The sequence below is a fragment of the Neopelma chrysocephalum genome, unplaced genomic scaffold (genome assembly GCF_003984885.1).
Source record: "Neopelma chrysocephalum unplaced genomic scaffold, ASM398488v2 Primary Assembly neopelma1_59, whole genome shotgun sequence".
In the NCBI taxonomy this organism is placed as follows: Eukaryota; Metazoa; Chordata; class Aves; order Passeriformes; family Pipridae; genus Neopelma; species Neopelma chrysocephalum.
Window position 1 is genome coordinate 6,856,294 of NW_020897714.1, and position 25,572 is coordinate 6,881,865.

Genomic DNA, 25,572 nt, shown 5'->3' on the forward strand with positions numbered 1-25,572 from the left:
CTTCTAGAAAACAGAATCAACTCTTTCCCCCCCTCCCTTCCCCCCCCTTGGCACAAACGGTATGCCTCATTTTATCACTGGGAAGTTTCTCAAAGCAAGAATGTCTTTCAAAATAAATACTTGAGGCGTACTCTGGCTACGTGTCACGCAGACCTGTAAGTCACAAATACTCTCAGGTGTCTTCGATCTGTCCTTTTTCGGCTTCTCCCCCGCCCTCGGTCGCAGCCAAGCGCTGTCGGGTCCGGACGTCCCGACATGGCGCCCGTCCGCCACAGCCCGTCCGCGGCTCCTGCTGAGCCGGCACTGCCGCCCCGCTCCACTCGCATCCCGGGGGCAGCGCCGGGGCGCGGGCGGGGCAGTGCAGTGCGGTGCGGCCCGGCCCGGCCCGCCGCGGGGGCAGTCCCGCCCTGCCCCGCCAGCCCCGGAGAACCGCCGTCGCTCCGTCCTGTGCCGTCCGAGGGGATTTTGGAGCCTTAGCGAAGCCAGTACAGCCCCTCTTCCTCGAAGGCCGCGTGAAATGGGTTTCCTGGGCAGGCTGGCGGTGCTGCCAAAACTTGTGGCGGCGGGCCGGGCCGGCGGTGCCTGGCGGCGGCGGGACCGGCCCTGCGCGGGGGTCCCGCTCCCGGGCCGCGCCGCTGCCCTCCGCCCGCCACCCGGCGGCCGCGCCGCGTCCTCAAGGGCCCTGGGCGACTACGAGGAAGTTTTCCGTTCTTCCCTGGCGGAGCCCGAGAAAGTCTGGGGAGCAGCCGCCGAACAGATCCAGTGGTACAAGCCCTGGGTCCGGACTCTGGAGAGGGGCAGCGCGGGGAGCGCCTCCTGGTGAGTACCCGAGTGTTCCTGGGGCGCTGCGAGGGGCCGGGGCGACAAAGCTCGGCTGTAACGGGGAGGGACGGAAGGCTGCCTGCTGAGGGTCTGCGGGTGTGCTGAGCTGGGGGTTCTGTGGTTACGGCAGAACTACCCCAACACCTGTCTGAGATGGGCGGTGTGTCATCGCCGATGGGGGAGACGGTTGCAGAGTTTGAAGGAGTTTAATGATTGCACTTGGTCAAGCTTAATGATTAAAAGCCGCATGAATGGATATGTCGGGGTGGGGGATGCGTGCACTGTGGCAGGCGTGACACGTGTGTGTGGGTCCATGTGCGGCTGAATGATTTGGAGGAGAGTGCCTGATTCTCCCCCATTCAACCCTTTTTGGGCCTGGACTAGGACCAGGCTTCTGTGAGCATGAGAAATCCAGCATCAGGTGGCAGGGGAGGCAGGTATATGAAAACACAGGCACTATGGCTTTTAGGGTTCTTTACTCTTAGATACTAAGTCATAGGCCGTAATTTAGATGTTGTGGTTAAGGTAATGTCAAAAGCATGGGTATTGCAATATATATCTCCATGCAGCGAATGGTGAACTGCTCTAAGCAGAATACAATGTCCATCTTGTAAATTACTGGATATCATTTTCAATACTTTCTCAAAAGTAATTTACTGTTAAAATTTTGTGTTCACCACCATTGCTTCTTTTTCAGCATGCTTACATCATGGTCTTTGATCTTTTCTCAAAAAAAAGCTGATATTGAATATAAGAGCCAATGTAGGGTGAGGATCATCTTTAGTACACTGATGTTCTTTGCCCTTTTTTATTTTTCTGGTTTGTTTTTAATTAAAAAATACTAATAATTCTAAAAATATAATTAAAAATATTAATTTTCAAATTTGTGCAAATTAAAATATACAGAATCAGTAGAATGGAGCTTGGTTTCTTATTGGTGTCTGTCTGACATAATTGGTTGGCACCTCTAGTAGTGAAAATTGTTTATATGTCTTAAGCTGAATTTTAGGCAACACCCAGCCAGAATGGGCTGTGTAACAGTCAGAAGTCCTGAAATTAATAGATAGGGTTCACTGACTTTGGTTTCTAGGTCGTGGCACTATTCAGAAAGTGCAGGTCAGATTGCCTGCATAATTAGGGTCTAGAGAAGGGTCTAGAGAACAAGTCGTGTGATGAGTGGCTGGAGTTGTTTAGTCTGGAGAAAAGGAGGCCTAGGGGAGACCTTAACTGCTCTCTAAAACTGCCTTAAAGAAGGTCGTAGCCAGGTGGGTCGGGGTCTTCTCCCATGTAACAAGTGATAGGACAAGAGGGAGTAGCCTCAAGTTGTGCCAGGGGAGGTTAAGGTACTAGAATTAGAAATATTGGATATTAGGAATTTTGGCTATTATGAAAAATTTCTTCACTGAAGAAGTTGTCCAGCATTGGAACAGGTTGCAACAGGAAGTGAAGGAATTGCCACATCTGGAGGTATTTAAAAGATATGTAGACGTGGCACTTAGGGACATGGTGTGGTGGTAGACCTGGCAGTGATGGGTTAATGGTTGGACTCAATGATCTTAAAGGTCTTCTCCAACCTGAATGATTCTGTGAATTGCTGATTAAAGACCAGTAAAGCTCACTGATTCTGGCATTCCTGAATAGAATAACAAAATCAATAGAATGGTTACTCTTGAAGAACTAAGGAATGAGAATATAATACATACAAATGAGCATGGTTTTGCTATCAAATTCTGTCAAACAAGTGTGGTTTCATTTGCTGACCACAATAAGCTTGCTTGCTGAAAATAACATGCTTAGGTCTTTGTAAAGCATTGGGACTTCTCAGATGGAAGTTACTTGTCCTTATGAGAGGGAAAAATGGATGTTTCATGGTCTGAAGTCAAACTTTTCTTCCAAGGTCTTTTCTATCCTCACTTTTTAACTTGTATCTTTCTCCCTCTGTGGATGCAGATTGCCATAGGCTGAAATTATCTCGTTAATGTGGGCAAATACCTGAAGGGAGAGTGCATGGAAGATGGAGCCAGACTCTTTTCAGTGGTGCCCAGTGACCAGACCAGAGGCAATGGGCACAGAATGAAGCACGTGTTGTTCCCTCTAAACACCGGGAAACACTTTTTTTAATGTGAGGGTGACTGAGCACTGGCACAGAGGTGATTGTGGGATCTCCCTCCTTGGAGATATTAAAATACCATCTGGACATGGTCCTTCCTGGTCTCCAGGTGGACCTTGTAAAAGCCTAGAAGATAAGGGGGCCAATGTGTATGTCTCAAACACCAATAGCCAGATAGCTGTGGAGCCATCCAAGGGTTATTGGTAATAATGCACTGTGAGAAAGAACAGGACGTGGTTGGAGAAGGGTACCATACAGAGGTAGACCAGCATTTTTCTGGGACAGCTGTCCTTGTTCTAATTCCTGGAGCTAAGCAAAACACAGTACAGGTCGAGAAGTGAGCATGGACTATGAGGGGGGGATCAAGGCCACCAAAAATCCCCAAAACCCTCCGACCCACTTTCAGAAAGGTTGAAAAGGACTGTGCATGATAACTAATTTTCAAAGAAAGCAAGAAACTTATCTATAAAAATGTACCCCCACAGAGCCTGGGTGTACGTGTGCCAGAGGACCCTCGACAACCCATCAGCTGGGTTGACACTGGAGCCAGGCCTCTTTTCTCTCTGTCTTCTTTTCTTTGTCTCTCCCCGTCTTTAATTCATCTGACTCTTTCTCTTTTACCTTTTGGCCTATCCTTTTATCCAAAACCCACTGTGATGTGCTTATACTAGGAGATAGGGACAAACTTATACCAATTTCTATACAAAGTGTGTAATTTAGTGATAAAACTCCATAAGCTTTTGCAGACCCTCTGACTTTCGTCATTCTTTTTGACCACGAGCATCTATGAATCTTAGATGCTGCCTTCCCCTTAAGGGTGGAATGCCACATACCTACCTCACTAGGTGCCCTCCAGAGGTCCTTTCCAACCTCAGCCAGTCTGTGATTCTGTAGCATTATACAAAAATGCGGGTCTGAAGACTCAACACTAGGTCGTAATTGTTTGCATGTCAGGTATCTGTTGCTCTGTGGGTAATAAAACTTTAGACAATTCAAAAACTCTGTAATGTCTTAATGTGCAACATGCAGTTTTATTTCTGTTTTTAAGTTCACCTGAAGTGCCAGTGATGTTGTACTTTAGTGTTGTACTTTAATGCCTCTGAAGTCCCAGATTGTTACCAGGATTCAATGTGCTCAGCAGGACGACAGATAGGTAAGTTCTTTAAGAGAGAGAGAACATAAAAGAGAGATCTTTTAGCAGACAGGCTGAAGTGAAAACAGGGAATGGAGCTCAACTGAGAAAGAGGCCAGGCTTCCAAGCTAAAACATAGCTTGCCGTTTTAACAGGGTAAAGATGAGTGCTGGTTCAGAGTTTTACCTTGGAAGCTGTTTCTGGAGACCTCAAAATAGTATTAGGAAGTCCATGTATGTGCTTCTTGAGTTAGAATTTCTCCTGTTTTGGAGATGTATTAGGTCAATTAGGAAATATAATTTTTTTCAATATCTTTGTTTTTGGTTGACAAACCTGAGACTTAGAGAAACAGATGCTTTTCATATATTTTCCAATGTCATTTACTTCTGTTGAAGAAGTTGAAGGAGGCAGTTACTGTATTTAAAATGTAGCTATAAGGCAAGTCTTCCTCTCTAAATACCCTCTACATACTCTAAGCGTGAAAGCAGCGTGCCCTTGTGTTTCTTCTTCAGTCTCTGCCATTGGAAATAGTAGTACTACGTCAATGGGATTCAAAATGATTTCCAAAAGGTACTGAGCAGTGTCACCATCCCTTGACTGTTTTTTTGAGGCAGTAATTCCAGGTACCATTCACTGTTCTAAGCTACATCAGTGGCTGATACAGGACAAAACAACATCTGGTTTAGCTTACATCAAAAATAATAAGAACTAAGAAGCATGATTGGTCAAGAAAAGGACGAAGGAATTGAAATCGTTTGGTTTAAAAGCCAAAAGGGAGACCTAAGTTTTAAAACACATAGAATTTGGCAAAAAAGTTGAAGGAAAAACTTCCTTGAGTTGTCTTTGAAGAGGTCAAAACTGAAGTCTTAGATTGCAACATGGGAAGCATGGTCTTTAGATGTTAGAAAGAAAAATCTTTTTAATGCTTAAGTTAGTGAAACACTTGAACAGATTATTTTGGGATCTTGTGGAATCCCAGTTGAAAGGCCTAAAGCAAGTATTTCTTTAGGACTGTGGAAACAGTTTTTCCTAACGTGTGCAGGCAGAGGGCAATTTCGCAACAGATGTTTATTTCTGTGATGCTAAGACATAAGTGTAATATATCATCCCCTTTGAACTTTAGGAAGGTTGCCCAGATTGCTATTCAAATGTTGCTTTACATTTTAAAAAATGTGACAGGATCAATTAATATAATAACTCCAATTATTTAATATTGTCATGGTTTTGTCTCATTTAATCTAGAAAAATAAAAAAAAATCCCTTTGATTCCTGGGAACCCAGCTTAGAGAAGTATGTATATCCTGTAAAAGAATTTTAGCAATCTGCTTTTTTAAAAAGATTTTTTTAAAAATATATTAAATATATTTAATAATAATTTTAATGCTTTTTCTTTCGCATATATGCCATCTTTATTCGGAGCCTTTTCTTTCTTTCCCTTTTTAAATTTTTTATTAGCTTTACTTCTCAACCATTGCATGGAGAGTAAAAATTATCTCTGAATACAGCTGCTTTGATTCTTAAGATAGCAGATGGTGTTGGAAGTTAAAAGATAACTTTTTAATATTTGAGTGAAATTAATTAAGTCATAATTATGTGTTGCCTTCTTCAACACTGTACTTATTTCATTAATAGCAAGTAGGCTTTTGTCACATCCAAAAAATACCAAATGCAATAAAAAAATATTTCCAAGCCATAGATGGTAGATGTTAAGCCATATGTAATAGGAATCCTGCTATGGAAGACCTAAGTAACTGATTTGCCAAGACTAAAACATGAAGGTCAGTGTTTTTGTGTCCTCTTCAACTCCTTAAAGATTAATATAAAGTAGTAATTTTAAGGTATGATTTAAGGGTCAAGTGCAAGTGCTTGAGATTTCTGTTTGTGAAACAACAGAAATGCTGCTGAATCTCAGGGCTGGGGCGAGATGGGAGGTGCTGAGCCACAGTCACAAAGAGGCAGTATGGTGTGACTGCTGTAGGCAGCTCTAAAGAGGCTCAAGGGTGTCCTAATGTGGGTAACCAGACTCAAATTGTTAAGAAGATGCCTTATTAGGTCTAAGTTAGACATAATGTGGCTACTGCTTTCATGGCTGTATGGGGGGAAAAAAACAAACAACAAAAGGATAGGTAGATATTGTCAGAATATTGGTTTAAAGTGTTGCTGTGAAGCAAGCTGTTTTGATGTTATAGACAATTTTGGATATTATAGCCAATGTTCTGTGATTTTTGACTAGGACAACCCTGTCATTTTTTTCACCATAGCTCCAGTGGATGGTAGACAAGCATTTCAGAGACTGCTAGTGAACTGAATGTAGCTTCTTTAATCTGTTAGAGTTGTTACTCTGTACTCTTTTTATTTGTTTTACTCTTCCTCTGCTCCACTTGTTTTATGTTATTAAATTGTCAGCCTTAGGAACACAGTGTACAATAAGGTTCCTCACACTTGGATTCAGTTGGTACGCTGCATTGAGATAATTGTCTGGTTAGCAATAGATTAGCATAAGCATTAACAGTCGTGCTTATTATGTCAAGATTTACTGGCAGTTGTTACAAACATCCTGCAGATCCGCTTCTGGTCTTTCTGCAGTCTATTGGAATATTTCCTTTCTCATTCTAGACCTCTTTAAATAGGAGCATCTCCTTGACATCCTTGTAACAATGGTCCTGGTTTTATGCTGCTGTTTCTTTTCAACTAAAGCTTATTCAAGCAAACCAAAGTTCCTCACAGGTGTTCATCTGTGTGAGGCTTACTAGAACAGAAGTTTGCAGAAGCACAGGGCAGCTCTTTAAAGCCAAGCAGCTTTTGTCAGCCAGAAAGAGATTGCTAAAAATTCATGTGGTGATGTTGATATTGCTGTATATCTTTAGAAGAATCAAAGCTCTGGTGCCTGCTCATGGTTTGACCATTCTTAAATGATTATGCATAGTAGCCCAGGTATTGTGCTCCCTTGTTCCCTTGTTCATATCATCCTACAATGATTTGATATTGTCTCAATTTAAGAAGACTGAAGTGTTTTGCTAAGGAGGATGAGTTATGAGGTAGACCAAACTCCTCTCTCTCAGCAATTGTAAATCTGAAATTAAGAGGCTCCAATCGAGGAACTATGGAAAAAGGAAGAAATAACAACCCTTTATTAAAGGATATAGGTATATTGGCAAGAACAGCAAAAGAACACAAAAACAACTACACAATAATCCTATACCCAAAAGTCCCCTTCAAAAAGGAAAGAGTTTGATACTTCTCTGTCCTCTAGCGCGATTCTAATCACGGTTGGCAGGGGGCGCTGTTGGATCACTGGAGGTGCAGAGCCTGCAGTGCTCTGTGGTGCTCAGCAGGGGGCGCTGTTGGGCTCTGGTGGTTGCCACGTGGGGGCCCCGGATCGCAGGAGAAGCTGAAATGGAGATCTCCCCCCTCCACCGAGGAGGGGAAGGGGAAAAGGGGAAAGAAAGGCGGTTTCTTTCCCATGAAACTCACACTGTCTGTGGCTGGCTGCGGTCGGGACTCCCCCCTTTCCTCGAGGAGCACAAACTCTCTGATGAAAACCAAGCAGGTCCAGCTGGTGACAGAGCAGACCGCAGGCAAGCCGAGGCCAGAGAACAGACAGATGACCAGCTTGAGAGCAAAAACGGCCTCAGAGCTTTTTTCAATACACACCATGCCCCCGTTAAGGCAAAAAGAGAAATGCCTCTTTCCAAAGAAAGGAGAGGAGAAAAACTTCTCCCCCACCACCCCCTCACCACACACCCCCCCAGCCTTAGATAAAGCTATCAGCCTGGAATGCAGGTGTGCCAGCTAGTTCTTTTGTATAGTCAATTACCCCTTCCCCCTCCTCGTTCAACATCTTCTTTTACAGCAGGACAGGGGAAAGGAAAAATTCTGCTTGGATTTTTGGAACAAGTAAACCTATGAGAAATATATAATCAATAATCAATGAATGACCTGAATAGTACACAATTTTTATGACAGTAGTACAGAGTTTCTCTATATTACATGAAACAACTCCAGATCATTTATTGCTCGTGTGGTTTTCCTTTTATGGGAAGGGGTTTAAAGTACAGAATGGTTTTGTGTCTTCCATAGCCCCCCCGCTTTCTCCTTACTAATAACATTGTAAAGGAGTTGCAGTAAGATTGCTGCATCCTGAACATCCTCACTGGTTTTGGTTTCATAATTGCCATTCTTTGACAATAAAGACTATCCCATGATATCTCTACATAAGGATATAAGAATAATATGTAAAATATCCTAATTTAGAGCAGTCCTTTACTAAACAGGAAAAATGAAGAAGGAAATATTTATTTTTTACTAGTAGTGGGTTACTTTAGGCCATCTGTTACTTCCAGTTACATTATAACAATACATTATCACCGGACAGTGTTCCCATACAACCTTTTGGAAACTCTCAACTATGTATTTTCTGTATGTTGCTATTTATGCTGCAGAGAGATACCTACAGATAGAAAAACAAACACTATGGGCATCACTTCGTGAACTTACATTTTTAGATTCTGTGTCACCTTTCAGTTAGTAGAGTCATCTTTGAATCCAGTGCAGTCTGTATTTTTGTATTTGAGGATTATGCTGCACTTGAATTTTCTTTTTCTATGTAAAATGACAATAAAAATGAAATCTGAATTTGTGGAATGTTTTTCTTTAATTGGAAGATGAGAATTTTCTGTAAATGTCTGGCTGTTGAAGAGGCTATAAATCACATTGCTTTACAGAGAATTTTGAGTCAATGATGTAAAACACAGTGTTGTCAAATGCATTATGATTATATGATCTTATAACTGTTGGGGTCTTTTTCATTTAGCTGCAGATGCTTGTATGCTTAACTGTTGTTGCCAAGAGATGAATAAGACTATTTTGAGTCCTGAACCTTTCTTCCTTAAAAAGGATATGTGTGTGTGTGCCAATGCAAAGTAGCATAATAATGTTTTCATAATGTTGGATTATTTTATGTGAATTTATACTTTTTCTGTGATACCATAGATATAAAAATCAGAGTGATTGATGCAAAGTACGTTAAACCAAGACCAAGTTTAGCAGATTCTTGGTTAAGTCAATTAAGGTACAGTACTTTAAGTTCTGTGTTTTCACTAATAGTCTTATTTGGCTTTTTGAGTAAATCTTGAGGTTATAGAATACAAAATTACTTCCTGAAGTGAGTATAATGTTTTAAGAGCAATATTTTAATTGATGCTCTCATTCCTTAAAAGAAAAACATAAAATACAAAAACAATTAGTTGTCTTAGTTTGGAAGGCTGGCTGTTACATACTTCCAACTTCTTTTTTAGGTTTGTAGGTGGAGAGCTGAATATCTGTTACAATGCTGTAGATCGCCATGTTGAGAATGGACGAGGAGACCAAGTGGCCATTATTTATGACAGTCCTGTAACAAATACCAAAGAGAAAATAACATATAAGGAACTTTTTGAGCAGGTATGTTTCCAAATAACCTTGTTATGGAAAAGGGGCAGTAAATATTGCACAGCAGGTAGGTACCAGAGAGGTAAAAATGGTCTACCTCGCTGATTTATTCCTTTTGCTGTGCTCAGTATTGATTTACAAGCTTTACTACCTGTACCAAATTATACTGCATCCAAGAGGTTTTGATCTTCCTCTATTTCCTCTTTTTCTTCTACAGTTTAATAGTTTTTTTCCCCTGATTGATTACATTTTTAACTTCTCTCTATTTGATTTAATTTTTTCCCCCAATAGTTCTTATTTGAAAGGTAAAGCAAAGGAGTAGTCAAGTTATTTGACGGTTGCTAAGATGAACAAAAACACAGTTTTGCAGAAATCAAATGTGTACCTTGACTATTGCTGCACATAAGTGAGTGTAACCACAAATGAAATTTGACAGGGAGAAACTCTAAAAAAAGCTGTGTCACCTGCCCCGTTGTAGGCTGTCATGGCGGTGCTGATGGTTGCTGGTGACCTTTCTGCCTGGAACGTCTGTGGATTTCGACTTCCCTGTCGGCTGAGGTAGCTCACCCCTGCTGAGGTCGTGAACACCTCGTTCTACATCAACCCATTCAGTTTTACCGTGTGCCTGACCAAGGGGTTGTTGCCACTGTGGGTGTTGCAGTCTACCCCATTCAAGGTTCTCTGCTCTCACAGCTGTCAGCTGGTGGTTTGCCCTCCTGCTGCTCCTCTGTTTTAGCTGACTTCTTTCCAGTTACATGTAACAGTTGAACTTAACACTGAGTACAAAGAAATGTTCTAGTCAGACTCATATTCATCCTTAATGTGTTTCAATGTGCAAGAAGCATTACGGTGAACGGAACACACTCAGTTTACTTCAGATATGCATATAGTGTCTGAGTAATGTGAATTTATGGTTTAAAATGTGAAATGAGGTTCATAATACAGTAATTCATGTTGTGAGGGTTTTATTCCAGTGTTGTAAGAAAAAGGAAGTCATACAGCTACAAAAAAATGATAAACCTGTTGTGCATTCTACCTTTTAAGGAAAATATAGAAAACATTTACCCTTTACCAGTTTTCTTTTGATTTACCAAGTCCAAAAAATAACTTGGAAGGCATCATGCAGTAAGCTGGAGCTTGAACAACTAGCTACAGTGTTGTAAGAAATCAGAAGACTATAAAAGGGCCCAGCTCCTTATCTAATTCTATTAATAGCTATATATAATAAATATAATTTTACACATACAATTTTTGTGTAAGTTGCCTTTAATAACTACAATATATACACAGTATATACCCAAATATATATGTATATATGAAATCAATGTATACATACATATACATATGAAATACATACTTGTTTTTAATGAAGCAATACAATATTTTAATATAAATTATCTTAAGTGAACTCTGTAGAAATTTCCTCTGAAAAGAACTTGAAAAGTAGCCTTTGTTCTGCTTTTTAAACTTGATGTTGTATTAAGTCTCCTAAGTTTCTGTCTCTATATTCTCTATAAGTGTATTAAAAGTTTTAGGATATGGCAGATTTGTGCAGAATGAGAAAGTTTTACGTGTTGTCATACACATCCTTTCATCCACATTTCTTCTTACAGCAGCATTGCCAAACCAAATGGAAGAACCGGTTTAAGTTTTCTGGGGTTATGTAGCACTACTCACTCAGAAGTTCATTATAATCTTGCTGGTAGCTGAGTCCTATCTAAATACTGTGTTTGAGTTCTCTACAGTTTGTTTTCCTTAATCAAAAGTGAACATGAGTGAAAGGCAATATTTGAGATTAGTAGCTTGTCTGTCGAAGCTTTCTGGTCCACTCTTGTGGAATAAATTCAATTATGTTTACCTGCTAACTACTGGACACCTGATAACAAAGGTAACAAAGAGATCTGCTGAAAATGGGAGGGATGTAGGCTCGTATATTTTTTTTTTTGTTGTAGCTGCTAGGAGAGACTTTGAGAAAAGGCGTACCAAAACCACTGTACGGTGTGGGTATTGATGTTTGGCTCACAGCCCTCAGTCATTGCTTGTCACCGTGTTTTCAGTCTTCTCAGTGTAACCTAAAAATACTGTATTTTATCATTCTGACATAGACTTCATACTGAAATAGATCAGTATGAGTGCAGATCAGATATATGACTAAAGCTGATGAACCTCCTGATGGGAAAAGAAACCTTTTACCTTTTTTCCTGAGTTCCTTCCCAATTTAAACCAGCCTGAAAGTGTGTATCTGTATTCAGGCCATTGTTTGGGCTGTTCACATCCAATGAATGTTTAGTAGTCTGTCTGGCCAGTAAGCTGATAGTGTAATGAGAATGTCTTTTCAGAAAGGCTGCCTGCAAAATGTCTCTACAAGAGAGATCACTTGAAGTGGTGAAATTCTTTCTGGCTTTTGGTAATAAAAGTGGAGTTTATAGATGTTTTCAGCAGAAGTTATGTAGGATAACTGTGGGTCACAGAATGGGAAGATGCAGAGTTTTGTAGCAAGTTTTATTTGATCCAGGATCAAACTCGTGGTAAGGATGAAAAAAAATGACAGAAGTGTCTAGCTGGACTTAATAAGGCTCCTTAGAAATAGCTTGGGCTCTGTACTCAGGCTGTTATTTTCAAATTATCCATATCCTTTTTACTTGTTGCACTGCTTTTTAGATCTAAGAGCTACAGTGATGCTGCAATTTTCAAGTTAAGCACCGCTAAACTTTAAATAATTGAGAGAAATGTTGAAAGTCTATTTAATGCCCAGCCTGTGGGAAACTTTTTTTTCCTGACAGACCTGGAATAGAAGGATTGCAGGAAAGTTTTATAAAATTCTTATTGATGTAAATAATGACAAGATCAATTTGTGTTGATACTGCTTTCACACTTGGAAAGTTTTGAGAATTACAGTTAGTTAAAGTGAAGTTGTACATAGTGCATGCAGTTGCATCTTCGGTGTGTTTATATGTTGTTGCAGACGAAATCTTCCAAATGCAGAGGAGGAATTTGGGAAATTTAATACACAATGGTCTTCCAGAATGCACTGATTGGTCTTTACTGATGCCTGTTACAGGCCTTCAAATGTGGATTACAGTGTTGAAGCCAGTAAAATGGAGATGCAGGTAAAAGTTTTGAATATGCCTGGGAAGATTCTCTAATTTCAGTAGTGAGATGGCAGAAAAAGATAAGGGAGACACAAATTCCCACAAATTACCAACTGTATGAACAAGGGCAAGTGCCGGATTCTGCACCTGGGACGAGGCAATCCTTGTTGTGTGTACAGACTGCGAAATGAGACACTGGAAAGCAGTGCCGTGGGAAGGGACCTGGGGATCCTGATCAATGGCAAGCTGAATATGAGTCAACAGTGCCCTGGCAGCCAGGAGGGCCAACCGTGTCCTGGGGGGCATCAGGCAAAGCATTGCGAGCCAGTTGAGAGAGGGGATTGTCCCACTCTGCTCTGCTCTGGTCTGCACTCACCTTGAATATTGTGTGCAGTTTTAGGCACTGCAATATAAGAAAGACGCTAAGCTATTAGAGAGTGTCCAAAGGAGGACCATGAAGATGATGAAGTGCCTTGAGGGGAAGCTGTGTGAGGAGCAGCTGAGGTCACTTGGTCTGTTCAGCCTGGAGGAGTCTGAGGGGAGACCTCATTGCAGTCTACAACTTCCTCCTGAGGGGAAGAGAAGGAGCGGGTACCAACCTCTTCACTCTCGTTACCAGTAATAGTACCCAAGGAAATGAAACTGTGTCGGAGGAGGTTAAGGTTGGATATCAGGAAAAAGTTTTTCACCCAGAAGGTGATTGGGCACTGGAACAGGCTCCCCAGGGGAGTGGTCACAGCACCAAGCCTGAGAGAGTTCGACAGGTGTTTGGACAACACTCTCAGGCACATGGTGTGATTCTTGGGGTGTCCTGCGTGGGGCTAGGAGTTGGACTTAATTATTGTGATGGGTCCCTTACAACTCAGAATATTCTGTGATTCTATGAAATTTTGTTAGAAATATTACTGAAGCTGTGTAGTATTAAGGAAATATAAAGAAGGAAGAAAGGGGCAATGGCTTCTGTTCATTTGAAAATAAATTTTCTGATTGCGTTGGAAGATACTACCATTTTCAAGTTAATGCAAAGGTTATTAGGTAGGTGAAAAAAGCCTTCTGTTTACATCATTAGATGTATTCTCTAAAATGCTTCACTTGCTAAAATGAAAACTCAAGAATTTGAGAGTTGTATTATTTGCAGCCATTGATGCTTGACAAATCATGTACACAAATCCAGTATGATTTCTCTCTGTGATTCTTTTCAATAACAATGCACAGTTAACGTGCTGAATTCAGTGCCATAATAAATAATTTCTAAGTGCAGTAATGTGACAGGATTAGTAATACCAACCTTCCCCTGCCCAAGCCTCTGAGAGCATTGAATGTTACAGAAGCATGAATGAGAAAGAAGGGCTTCAGGTTATCAGCAATGGGCTAAGATGTAATTTCTTCTGCAGGAAGGTTTTTTTTCTATAATTACCCACCCTAAAAGTATCTTCTTCCAAAATAACTATATTAGACTACGTCAGTTGGAATTTATGTGAATGTACATGTCTTTTGCTGCTCGTATCTCATATCTGCTATATGACTGAGGAATCACCCAGATCATTTTGTTTTTTTGTAATCTTTCTTATTCTTTTTATTTACTCCATCTTCTTTCTTTCCCTTCTGCATTGAAAAATGACTAATTCTTTCTTAGCTAGAAATAGAGATTTTCATTTCAGGGTAATTTTTCTCAGAGTTGACTTAGAATCAAAACTAGAATACAGTAAAAAATCCTGCTGAGACTGACAACCCAAATTTTTATCTTCTTTGCTGGTAAAACAACAGTATCTTGATAAAACAGTGTATTAGACTCACTTAATGCTGGATATCCTTATCTTACTTAAATCTCAAATGGCATTCTTCAGTGCATGGCTTAGAGTGATTTAACTGAGATGTCACTAGGGTAGCTATTCAAAAATATCAATATTAGTGTTTTTTAAAGGATGAGACTAATCAGGAATGTACTAAGAGTGGCATCTTGGGTTTTTTGCATTTCACACAAAAGACTTCCAAATGACTCTGAAAATCTGAAGAAGCAGCTGAAGTTAATCTCCTCTGACTGAAGATAGTTATACTGCAGCATGTAATATACTGTAGCATCTGCAATGCCTACAGTAATGTAGCTCGGTGTAGCTCAGGCGAACAAGTGAAGCAAAGCCATGCTGAATTGACTGCTGAGGCTTCTGACACTTCCACTGTATGTAGTTTGTGAGTTTTACTTTGGACTGGGTCTAGTTTCATGCTTTGAATTGAATGTCCCATAGCTCACTTCAAAGCTATCCCATGAATCATTGCTTTCTTGACTTGTGTATTCCTTTAGGAATGCCATGCTCACCCTTCATCTGTCTCTCTGCTGTTTGATTTCTCTCTCCAGTCTGAGTGCATATTGTCCAAATAATGCCTTTTAGGGGAATGTGAATGCTGTAGGAGCTGTGCAGAACACTAGAGACTATCCTTCACATGGACTAGAAGTTCCTTTTAAGGTTAATGATTGTCTGCGTCCCACATCTTCTGTGGAATGAATGCCATGGCATCTCTTCTGATCAAACATTAAATCCACACAAAGCTGATAAGTATTATAGAATCCATATCTCATCCCAGTCCCTTCTTAGGGGACTGTCGCGGCGTATCTATTGTATTGGTTAGGTTTGGTCAATAGAAAAGCAGACACACACGCAGAGTTGAGACAAGAGTTGTCTGCCGCATCAGCGCAGCAGCATCCTTTATTGAGGCAGCTAGCCCACATTTTCGCACACACTTTCTGTAAATAACATGATTTCTACAAAACACCAGAGCACTAACACCTGCACCATGAACACAGCCAACATCCTTGTCCTTGTACATTTTATCCTGCTTATCACCTTTCTAGTTAACTCCCAGCTTCTCAAGGCTGCTCTGTTCATGGGAACAGTTAATTAGCTTCTCTGCTCTCGCGGGAACAGTCTTATACCATCCAATATATTATGTTGGTCAACTTCCAGGGGCTTAGCGGGCCTGCTGCTTCCCCCCACAGGGGACTAAGAAGTAGTCCCCTACAGTATACAGCTGTTCTCCCAAACCAGAAAGGAAAATATCCCCAACTTCCTCTCAATCCAAAGAACTTCTTAATATCTGAAAGATGGAAGGAGAAATTACCTCAACTAACTGCAATCTGAGTAGCTGTTTGGCTGTAATAGAAAAGAGTAGAAATCATCCTGATTTAGGTTTTTTCTTGTTCCTTGTGGAGGACTGTACCTACATCGCTACCACCAAAGGTTCTTTATACTGCATTTGAGACTGTGGCTGGGCTTTTGTGCAGAAGATGAGTAGGGCTATGTGATCAAGGCATGCCACATCCATGGATTATGTAGTTTCCAGGACTATGCCTGGTACACATGCAGAGCTAGGATGGGGCAGGTGGTCTTTGACAGAGCTTGTTCCTTCACAGCCCCTGGGAAATTGTTTCTCAAGGCATAGCAGCTCTCAAAGACAATCCAGAGACTCATGCTGCCTTTACAAAGCTCTGCAGCCAGTGCCCTAATTGCACCAGAAACATCCTAAGCACAGTCCTTTGCTCAATACATGTACACTTACTCATGTGACCATCTGGACCATGGCCTATTGAGGACCAGATAGAGGAGATGTTCCTGCATGTTATTTTGTGGATGTCCTCTAGGGGTTGTAGGCATGTAGATGTGTGCAGCACCATTGCCATGCTTTTCCCTAAACTGTGTCCCAGGACTACTCATCCTGGGACCAAGGGTGTGGGTGTCCAAGGGATTAGTGGAGTACTCTCTCCTCCCCTGAGGATCTGTTCAAGATATCCGTGCTGGCAGCACACACACTACCTGAAACCATGGTTTCACCAACCTCTGAAACATGGTTTTGCCACCTCATCAAGAACATGGTATTCATCTAATTGAAATGAATGCAGAAACACTTGTCAGTCCTCTCCCACTCTGCAGCAGGCTTGATATTAGCAACAGAGTGGTGCATCTGCTGGAGAAGCTTTTACAGCAGTAGGAAAAGAAGGAAACAATAATTAAGAAGAGTAATAGAATAGTGAAGAGGCTGATCAAGGAGTGGGGGGGAGTAGGAAGGAGCACTTTCTTTAGTAGTCTCAGAAGAAGAATACGGTGGTGACTCTCTGCCTCTGGTTTAGAGAATGCATATGTGACATGGCTCTTTTTAGCCCCTGAGATGCAGTTCAGGATACTTCAGGAGCTCTCATTTTTTTGAATAATCCTTTTCTGTTGAGCTTGCATTGAAGAATTCCATACTTGTGAGACCTAGTCAGTGTTCAAGCCAGGAAGTGTGAAATTCCTCCTTTGAGCATTTTGAGTGGGATTTCTGGTTTAGTATCTTCTAGGAAGAATTCTTTTGGCATGGACCAAAACTGCTTGCAATAACTGTTAGAGGTTTACTTCAGAGCTGCATTACTTGCAAACCTGAGCTGCTAATACAGCTGTAGTATTTGTTTGGTGGCTGTGTAAAAGTAAAGTCATGCTCACTGGGGACTTCCATTTGATAGAAGTGTAATTTATGCCCCAATCTTCAGAGCTGAAAGCTTACTTGAGTTTCTTATTATATCACTTGGTCTCAAGTGATTTTATTACTGAAGTGTTAAATATATTAAAGTGATAGAGCAATCTTAAAATGGAAGAAAAGTGGAGAAATAGCATGTTAATTTTTGAGTGATAAAGTACACTACACTGTCTTAATGTAAACCATAAATGGCAAAACATCATAAGAAAGTGGAAGATTTCATGGCTTTTAACAATTTAATGAAATGTCAATACTCACGGTTCCCTAATCCCCTTCTTTTTAGAAAGTGATTGCTTTAATGTTTCAGGGCTACCACATCAATCTGTAGGGCAATGTAAACCTACTTTCAAATATTCTCTTGTCTTCCAAGTAGTTGCAGATGGAGAGACTGTTTTATTATATTGTCCAAATGTTTCCTGGCTGTCAGAAGGATGAGGGAAAGGGCACAAGGAAAATCACAGACACCCGTATATTGTATTGGATTATTGTCTTCAGTGACATTAAACTCTCTAGGGTGGGGAGGTTAAGTGCAGACAAGTGCTTACTGGATTTGCACAGCTGACATGTGATTCCTGTCTGCAGCACGCTGCACGTTCGGCTTTAAATACAATTTACCTCTGTTAGGTTTCACTAAAAATGACTGTAGTACATGCAGATCTCTTCACTGTCTCCCTCCTACTACCAAAACCAAAGTCATATAGCTTGTATACAGGCACTGGGAGTCTTCTATTACAAAATTACTAAGGATAATGTTTAAATTATGCTTTTTCCTTTAGCAGGCAAACATTACCTTTTTAATAATCATTAATAATTATTTATGAAATAAATATAGTAAACAATAATAATACTTGTCCATTGTGTTTAACTTTTTATTGTCTACTACACACACTTAACACTGACTATAAAAATACTCATTTGATATTGTTTTCATTGCCTCTGGCCTTTTTGTCAATACTCTGAGTCTCACAAGCAGGAAGGATAATTATTAGTTTTCTGATTTCTTTGTGAGAAGATGATGTTAGCTCTGTGTTACAATAAGTTTGCAGATTTTAATTTTTTCACTGTAGGAGGTATAGAAAACTAATTTACCTTTGGAAGTAGAGTTGTTAGCTTTACTTACAATTTCTTTCACCAATTCTAGCTAGAAATGACTGTAAGTGCTGGTGTTATGGCAATAAATTATAGCTGTGTACATGTCCAGGCTTTGTTTTTTGTTGGATTTTAAAAGTGTATGTCAGTTTCATAGAGTATTGGTAGGTATTAATAGGTTTAGCATTAAAGGCATTATCACTTGAACAGTAGTATTTAATATAAGAGATCTGTTACATATAAATCATATGAATACTTTAGCTTGTATCAGTTTTCAGCTTGGTATGGTGATGACAGCCTTATAAACGTACTCTTTCTGTGGTTGAAAATAACAGCAGGGATTTTTGCAGTGTTTATAGAAAATGGAACTTATGCAGTTATCTTCTGATGCAAAAGTGCATGCTTGAGGCTTCTGTGCTTCCATTTTCTGAAATCCTCAGGCAGAAGTGTAGAAATATGCATAGTTTGATTGTGGATGTGCTGTGAATTAATGCAATGACAGAGCAGATGCATCTGGAGCTTCTGGATGTTACTGTCTCATGATACTGAAAGTCTGCATATAGGTTTCCACAGAAGACAGAAGCAGAGAGGAATGCTATATTATCCTCTTCAGTGTATGTATCAGCTAGGGTTCTAAGACTGTGTGTAGCTACTCCTTAAATAGAGAAAACTCAAATTTTTAAATAATATAAATGACAGCAATTTCAAAGAAAATATACCCTCCTGACTAGCTCATCCTTGAAAAAGAGATTCCTTCCCTTCTGTCCTGCTTGCATGTGTACTATTTGCTTAGGCTGCCCCCATTGCTTACATTATTTGCTGGGTCACTAAAAACATTCTTACTGCTTCAGAACCTTGAGTGTTTTTTATTCCACAGGCAACATCCCACTGCTGCTCTCAGGAGTTTGTCTCCTCTTTCCTTTTTTTCTGATAGTACCTGAAGAAGAGAGTCTCTTACAAGGCTAAATTTTACTTGAAACCTTATCTATGTGAATAAATGAGGGCTAATGCCGTACGGGTAAGATTTGAGGAATTTATGTATGAGTAGATTTATGTTACATTGATCGTAAAAGAAATTAGAACCTTTAAACTTCTTATGTTTATTGTAGTATTTTCTAGTAATTGGCAAGCTCTTAAAGAATAGTTTTACTGCAATAGGTAAGACAGAGCAACTCCTTTGTTCTGAACTTAGATTTGTTTTCACTTAGCCCAAGAACTTCCTAGAGAATGTCTTATCATTAATATAAAACTAACGCAAGCAAAACTGTTCTTTTTATTGACATGTAACAATGTTTATGGAGTATTCCAGCTCGCAACTTCCTGGGGAGTTTCTCCTTCCATCCTGTTCTCAATAAGTTTATTAGTCTACTTGGTTTCTTCTTAGTCTACAGTTTTTCCTGTTAACCTCTCTTAGCCTGCACGTTGTGCACAATTATATGCAGTTTTACCTCTATTGCTTATACACCTCTACACATGGATGTCTAATTGAAGATTTGAAAGGCAGTGAGCAGGATTAGGTACTGAGTATTACACAGCTATCAGCCTCTGCTGGAACTCAAGAAAAACTCTGATAGGTGAGTTCATTCAGTTGCTCTTAAGGAGTTAGTAATTTGCTTTTCCTTCAGAAAATGCCACATTTTCATGCCACAACAAGTAGGTGGGAACAAGTGCACAGTGCTTGTCACAGGCTCCCATGCTCACTCTAACAGAACTTACTATGTGGTAAGTAGTTGATCCTGGCATACTAATGAAATTTTCAATACTACTTTTGTGACAGAATATTGTGTACTGTCAATAAGTATTTTCTCATGCTGTTTCAGAGGCATTGCTGCTGATCTGTCTATCACATTTCTTGAGTTCCAATTCTTTGCTGCTGTATGTAGTCACGTAGTCTGTCTTCAGGTTTCTGCATAGCAAAAATGAAAATCTGAAAATGAGAGCAAAAATGACCTTTTAAATCTAAACACATTTCTCTGAATTTGTATTTACTTCTGGTTCAGGTTGTAAGATTTCTTGTCTCAGATCATGAGAAGTTTCTGACACTGTAGTAGAGAAAATATTACTACATATTGATTTCTGTTTCAAACTTTGCTAGTTAGGACAGAATTTGCTCTATGAAATGCCCTGCTTAAAAATTTGCAAAATGCTGCTATTTATTTTGTTTTTTTTGCTATAATAAGTACAATAATTAGCCTCATTCCATTTTTATTTTATGGAAAAAAAATGTATTACAGAGAGGATTTTTTGCAAAAAGGAAATTGTCTTAAATTTATTGAACCTTGATTGCATCGTTCATCAGCTTTCCGTATCATACAGTCTTGTCTCCTTAATGTCCTGAATCTGTTGGCTGTGTAAAAGTTGTTTACATATGGGGCACCAGCAGATTTGGAGAAACTTTTAATATGTTGTGAGTGTTTTGTCATTACAGGTCTCCAAGTTAGCTGATGTCATGATCAGACATGGTGTGAAGAAAGGAGATCGTGTGGTCATCTACATGCCCATGATTCCACAGACAGTATACTGTATGCTGGCTTGTGCAAGAATAGGAGCCATCCATAGCCTGATTTTTGGTGGATTTGCATCTAAAGAGCTTTCTGTTCGCATTGATCATGCAAAGGTAATAACAGATTGTATCGGGTCTGGCTGAGCTGGAGTTCATTTCCTCATAGCAGCCCTCACAGTGCTGTGCTTTGCATTGGTACCTAGAAGGGGCTTGATAACACACTGGTGTTTTTGCTACTGCTGAGCAGCGCTGGCACAGCATCAGCTCTATCTCTCAGCATTCTTCCCCTCGCCTGCAGTTGAGGGCAAGATCCTGGGAGGGAACACAACCAGGCCAGAGGACCCAAATTAACCAAAGAGATGTTCCATACCATATGATGTCAGCTCAGATATAAGAGCTAAGGAAAGGAGGTGAAAGGGAGGGCATTTGTTGTTTATGTTTGCCTTCTGAGAACCACTTACATGTGCTGAAGCCCTGATACCCAGGAAGTAGCCGGACATCTCTTGCTAATGGGAAGTAAAGAATAAACCTTGTTATTTTCCTCTTTGTTTGCGCATACAAGCTTTCACTTTTGCTTTAGTAAACTGCCTTGTCTCAACCTACAAGTCGTTTTCCATCTTACTCTCTCTCCCTTGTCCGGCTGGGAAGGGGAGTGATAGAACAGCTTTTGTGGGCACTTGCCATCCAGCCAAGGTCAACCCACTACACCTATTTGGAGTGATAAACACCATTGCATTAGTTACTAGTATAAGTCAATATAACAAGCTTGTTGGTTTTGTTTTTTTTTTCCAGAGAGGGTAACATTTCTCTTTGTGTGACACGCAGTCTCACACATTGTTAAAAAAGTGTAATGTTGCAATATGAACACAGTACTACATCTCTGCTGAGGCTAATACTTGTATAACAGACATTGAGATATGACTTTTCACCCTTTTTAAAAAAGCATGAGTTTAACACACTATTGTCTGTATAGAGCGTACTTTCTTCTCCCATTGGTCAATCTTTTTCTACAAAGCATTGCCTTAACACTGGCTTTTTGTCCAGCATTTTCATCAAGTGTATGAGAAAAATGCTGCCAACCCTAAATAATTTCATTGGTTTATTTGATGTTTAGACATGTTAGGTAGTACATTTTTTCAGCTACGTTGTGGTTTAGGAATGGTATTCCCCAAGTTACTGTTCCCACTGAAACGTTTCAAACCACGCGCTGCTCGCTCACTCCCCTTTCCCCTCCCTCTCCCTCTGCGACGGGATGGCGAGGAGAATTGGAGGCAGGAAAGGTGAAGATCATGGGTTGAGATAAGAATGATTTGCTGGAAGCAGCAATGAGATAAAAAAACAAACAGTAACAGCAACAATATTAATAACAGAGTGTGCAAGGAAGGCAACTGATTCACATGCGAGCATTCACCACACACAACTGGTGCTGCCCGACCACTCCCTCTGCCACCTACCCAGAGGGAACCCATCCCCCTCCCCACCCTGTGTATGGCATGAGGTGGTATAGAATAACCTCAGATTCCAGGCTGTGCCCCTCTTGCTTACTGCAAAAATTAACCCTGTCATGGCTGGAACCAGGACAAGCTATAATTCTACTTCATTTAATTTCTACATGAATCAGAGCAGCTGTGGAACCAGTTGCCATAAATAAATGACTCTGCAGAGAACATAATTAACAGAGCTCAATGCTTTAAAGGCTTCTGTGTTTGGCATAAATTGATCTTGTTTTATGAAGGGTAATGTAAGTCTGTGTTAGTGAAAATGCAAATAGTACCTTACTAATCTACTTAGTATTTTATGTGTGCATTAGTTTCAACTGGAATGGTCTGTTCTTGTGTTCTGCTAGTGAATAAGACAAAGTCCTTGTCATCTTGATCAGTCACCTGGATCATTCAGACTATCTGTGAATCTATCACTAAATCATGTTGCTTAGACAGAACATTGTACAGGGTAAAGTCCACAGGATTCGTGGACTTACTTAGATTTCTGTGTACAGAAGTGCTTTTCAAATGACCGAAGTCTGAATTTTGTAAATATCTGTAAATAAAAAGTTGAATGCATTTCCCCTCCTCTCCTTAGTGTTTTAACAAAGTTAATAAAATGGCTAAAATGGTTGGTTGGAATGGTGAAAAAAGGCTATCAACAACTCTAGTTTTCCCTGTCTTTCTTCCCACTTCCCCACTTTTTTAACAAGCTATAAAAAGTAATGTTAACTCACAGAATTACGGAAAAATAATGTAGAAGAAAAATGATAAACTTTAAAAATGGAGGTTCCTATAATACAAATCATCTAGCATGTTCACTCTTAGAGTATTTTGCAATTATTACCTAATTAATCCCAATGGTTTCTCTCTGGGGAACAGAGGGGGACAGCACAGTAATCATAATCCTTACTTCATGTATTAGAATGAAAATGGAGAAAGTGTAAATGTTTTACTGGAGGTCACATAGCAACTCTTTTTAAGAGTTAGCTATAGAATTACTAGCTGCAGACCGTGGATTAAATCCTAATTTACATTGCTTTTTGGTTTCTTTAAAAGGCAGATTTAAGTATTATGGATGATTTTTGGTCCATCTGATGCCTAATGAAAATGTGAGTAAAGAGGAAAGGCACATCCTCATTCTAAATTTCAAAACATGTCCCAATTTTGCAACGTGGTAAAACTTTCATCATAAGTGAATTGCATGCTACTGACTTTATCTTTAGGATTTGTATATAAGTACCTGTGATAGATGGTATTCTTCTGAACCCAGAAGTTAATTAAAGCAGTCTCAAAATAACCTAACCTTTTTCTTATACTTTTATGTGAATTGGTTTAGATGCTGCAATACAGGACCTGATGTTGGTGAGATTAAGTAGAAAGAGTTAAGAATGTACAATGGAAATCTGGCTGTAAGATGCTTTTGTGGAAAAAAAGTCAAATTTCACGTTCTCTTAGAAGACCTGAGTGAAAGAACTTTCTAGTGACTATGAAAAGGTCACCATTTTACCTTAATTTATCTTGAATTTAAAATAGGGAATGCTGCAAAGTCCTGCAGCTGGTAATTTCTGCTCGTGTCAGGTATTGGCAGTTACAGATATTCTTCACTGAATTTTGATGAAGTGATACAGATCACGAGAACAGAATTTTTTGTCATCTTTTACCCGAATCTGGGAATATATAATTTGTAATATCAAAACAATAGGTAGGTTCATAGAATCATAGAACAGTTTGGGTTGGAAGGTCATCTAGTCCAACTCCTATGCAGTGGGCAGGGACATCTTCAACCAGATCAGGTTGGTCAGAGCCCTGTCAAACCTGACCTTGAATGTTCCTGGGGGTGGAGCATCTACCACGTCTCTGGGCAACCTGTGCCAGTGTTTCATCACCCTCATTGTAAAAAGTTTTTTCCTTAAATCTTGTATAAATCTAGCCTCTCAGTTTAAAACCATTACCCCTGTCCCATTGCAACAGACCCTGCTAGAAAGTTTGTCTCCGTCTTTCTTATAAGCCCCCTTTAGGTACTGAAATGCCACAATGAGGTTACCCCAGAGCCTTCTCTTCTCCCGGCTGAACAACTCCAACTCTAAGCTTTCCTCATAGCAGAGAGGGGCTCCGCCCTTCTGATCATCTTCATGGCCATCCTCTGGACCTACTCGTACAGGTCCACGTCTTTCCTGCGCTGAGGACCTCAGAGCTGGATGTAGTACTCCTAATGGGGTCTCACCAGAGCAGAGTGAAGGGCAGAATCACCTCACTTGACCTAATGGCCACGCTGCTTGTGATGCAGCCCAGTGTAAATTTGGCTTTCTGGGCTGTGAGCACCCATTGCCAGTTCATGTCCAGCTTTTCATCCACTGGTGTCGCCAAGTCCTTCTCAATAGGGTTGCTCTTGATCCCTTCATCCCCCAGGGTGCATTGATTTTGCAGGGGTTGCCCTGATGCAGGTGCAGGACCTTGCACTTGGCCTTGTTGAACGTCATTAGGTTGTCATGGGCCCACTCCTTGAGCTTGTCCTTGTCCCTCTGGGTGGCATCCCATCCTTCAGGAGTGTCAACCTTTATTGCTTTTACTGAACTATGCCTTGTATGCTATTAGAGACTATAGAAGAATTTGTAGGAGGAGTCTTTACAACAGAATAAAAGTATTGATCTTGTACCAACCACTTGTACTATTGGGCCTTGCTTTATCTCATTTCTGTTTAATAATTTTTTTTTTTCTATAGCTCGCTATCTCTGGCATTTTTTCTCTAGCAGACCCTTGAACTCTCCAGGTTTTCCTTCAAACTAGTTATATTTCTGTCTAATCTTACTCTGCAGAACTACATGGAGCCACAGAAGAGGTGGGAAATGGGTGTATAAAAGCAATATGGGAGTAAAAGTGCAGGGGAAATAATGTCAGTACACAGAGAGGTAAAACAGTAGAAAACAGCAGTTAGAACCAGTAGTGAGCCTTTAATTTGCACAGCGATCCATGATGCTTCTTCACTTGGGTAATACATCACCTTAGCCAATTTAGTATTGGTTATTTTTAGATGTCCTTACTGCATACAAAGGAGTTGATGAGCAAAGGTGGCATCATTTACAAATGACTGTACAACTAGTGATGACAGCAGTCTTTCTTCTTAACAATTTAATAGAATTGTCTATCTTACATTTATTACAGTCTTAATTTCAGGGTAGCCTCCAGATGAATTTTCAGTTTAACTGCTTTGTATTGTATCATCTTTTATTAAATCACTGCAGCCCAAAAGAGAAAGTTGACAAATGCTGGAATTTTAAAGCTCATCTGAAATCTTTATTTGAATACACACCAATTAGGGAACTTCCTGAATGGCAGATTTGGACAGGAAGCATTTTATTATTGCACAAGAAAACAATTTAATCTGTGTTTTCTCTGCTGAATTT

The 25,572-nt window shown here is 40.1% G+C and overlaps 1 protein-coding gene across 1 annotated transcript in view; it reads left to right on the forward strand.

The window, feature by feature from the left end:
• Positions 1-384: 384 nt before the first annotated feature.
• ACSS3 (acyl-CoA synthetase short chain family member 3) overlaps positions 385-25,572 on the forward strand; it is a 97,478-nt gene continuing 72,290 nt past the window's right edge. Inside the window, exons 1-3 of the mRNA XM_027679806.1 lie at positions 385-819; positions 9,362-9,506; positions 20,610-20,798. Coding sequence (XP_027535607.1) covers positions 518-819; positions 9,362-9,506; positions 20,610-20,798 — 636 coding nt within the window. The 5' untranslated portion in view covers positions 385-517. The remainder of the gene's footprint in view (positions 820-9,361; positions 9,507-20,609; positions 20,799-25,572) is intronic.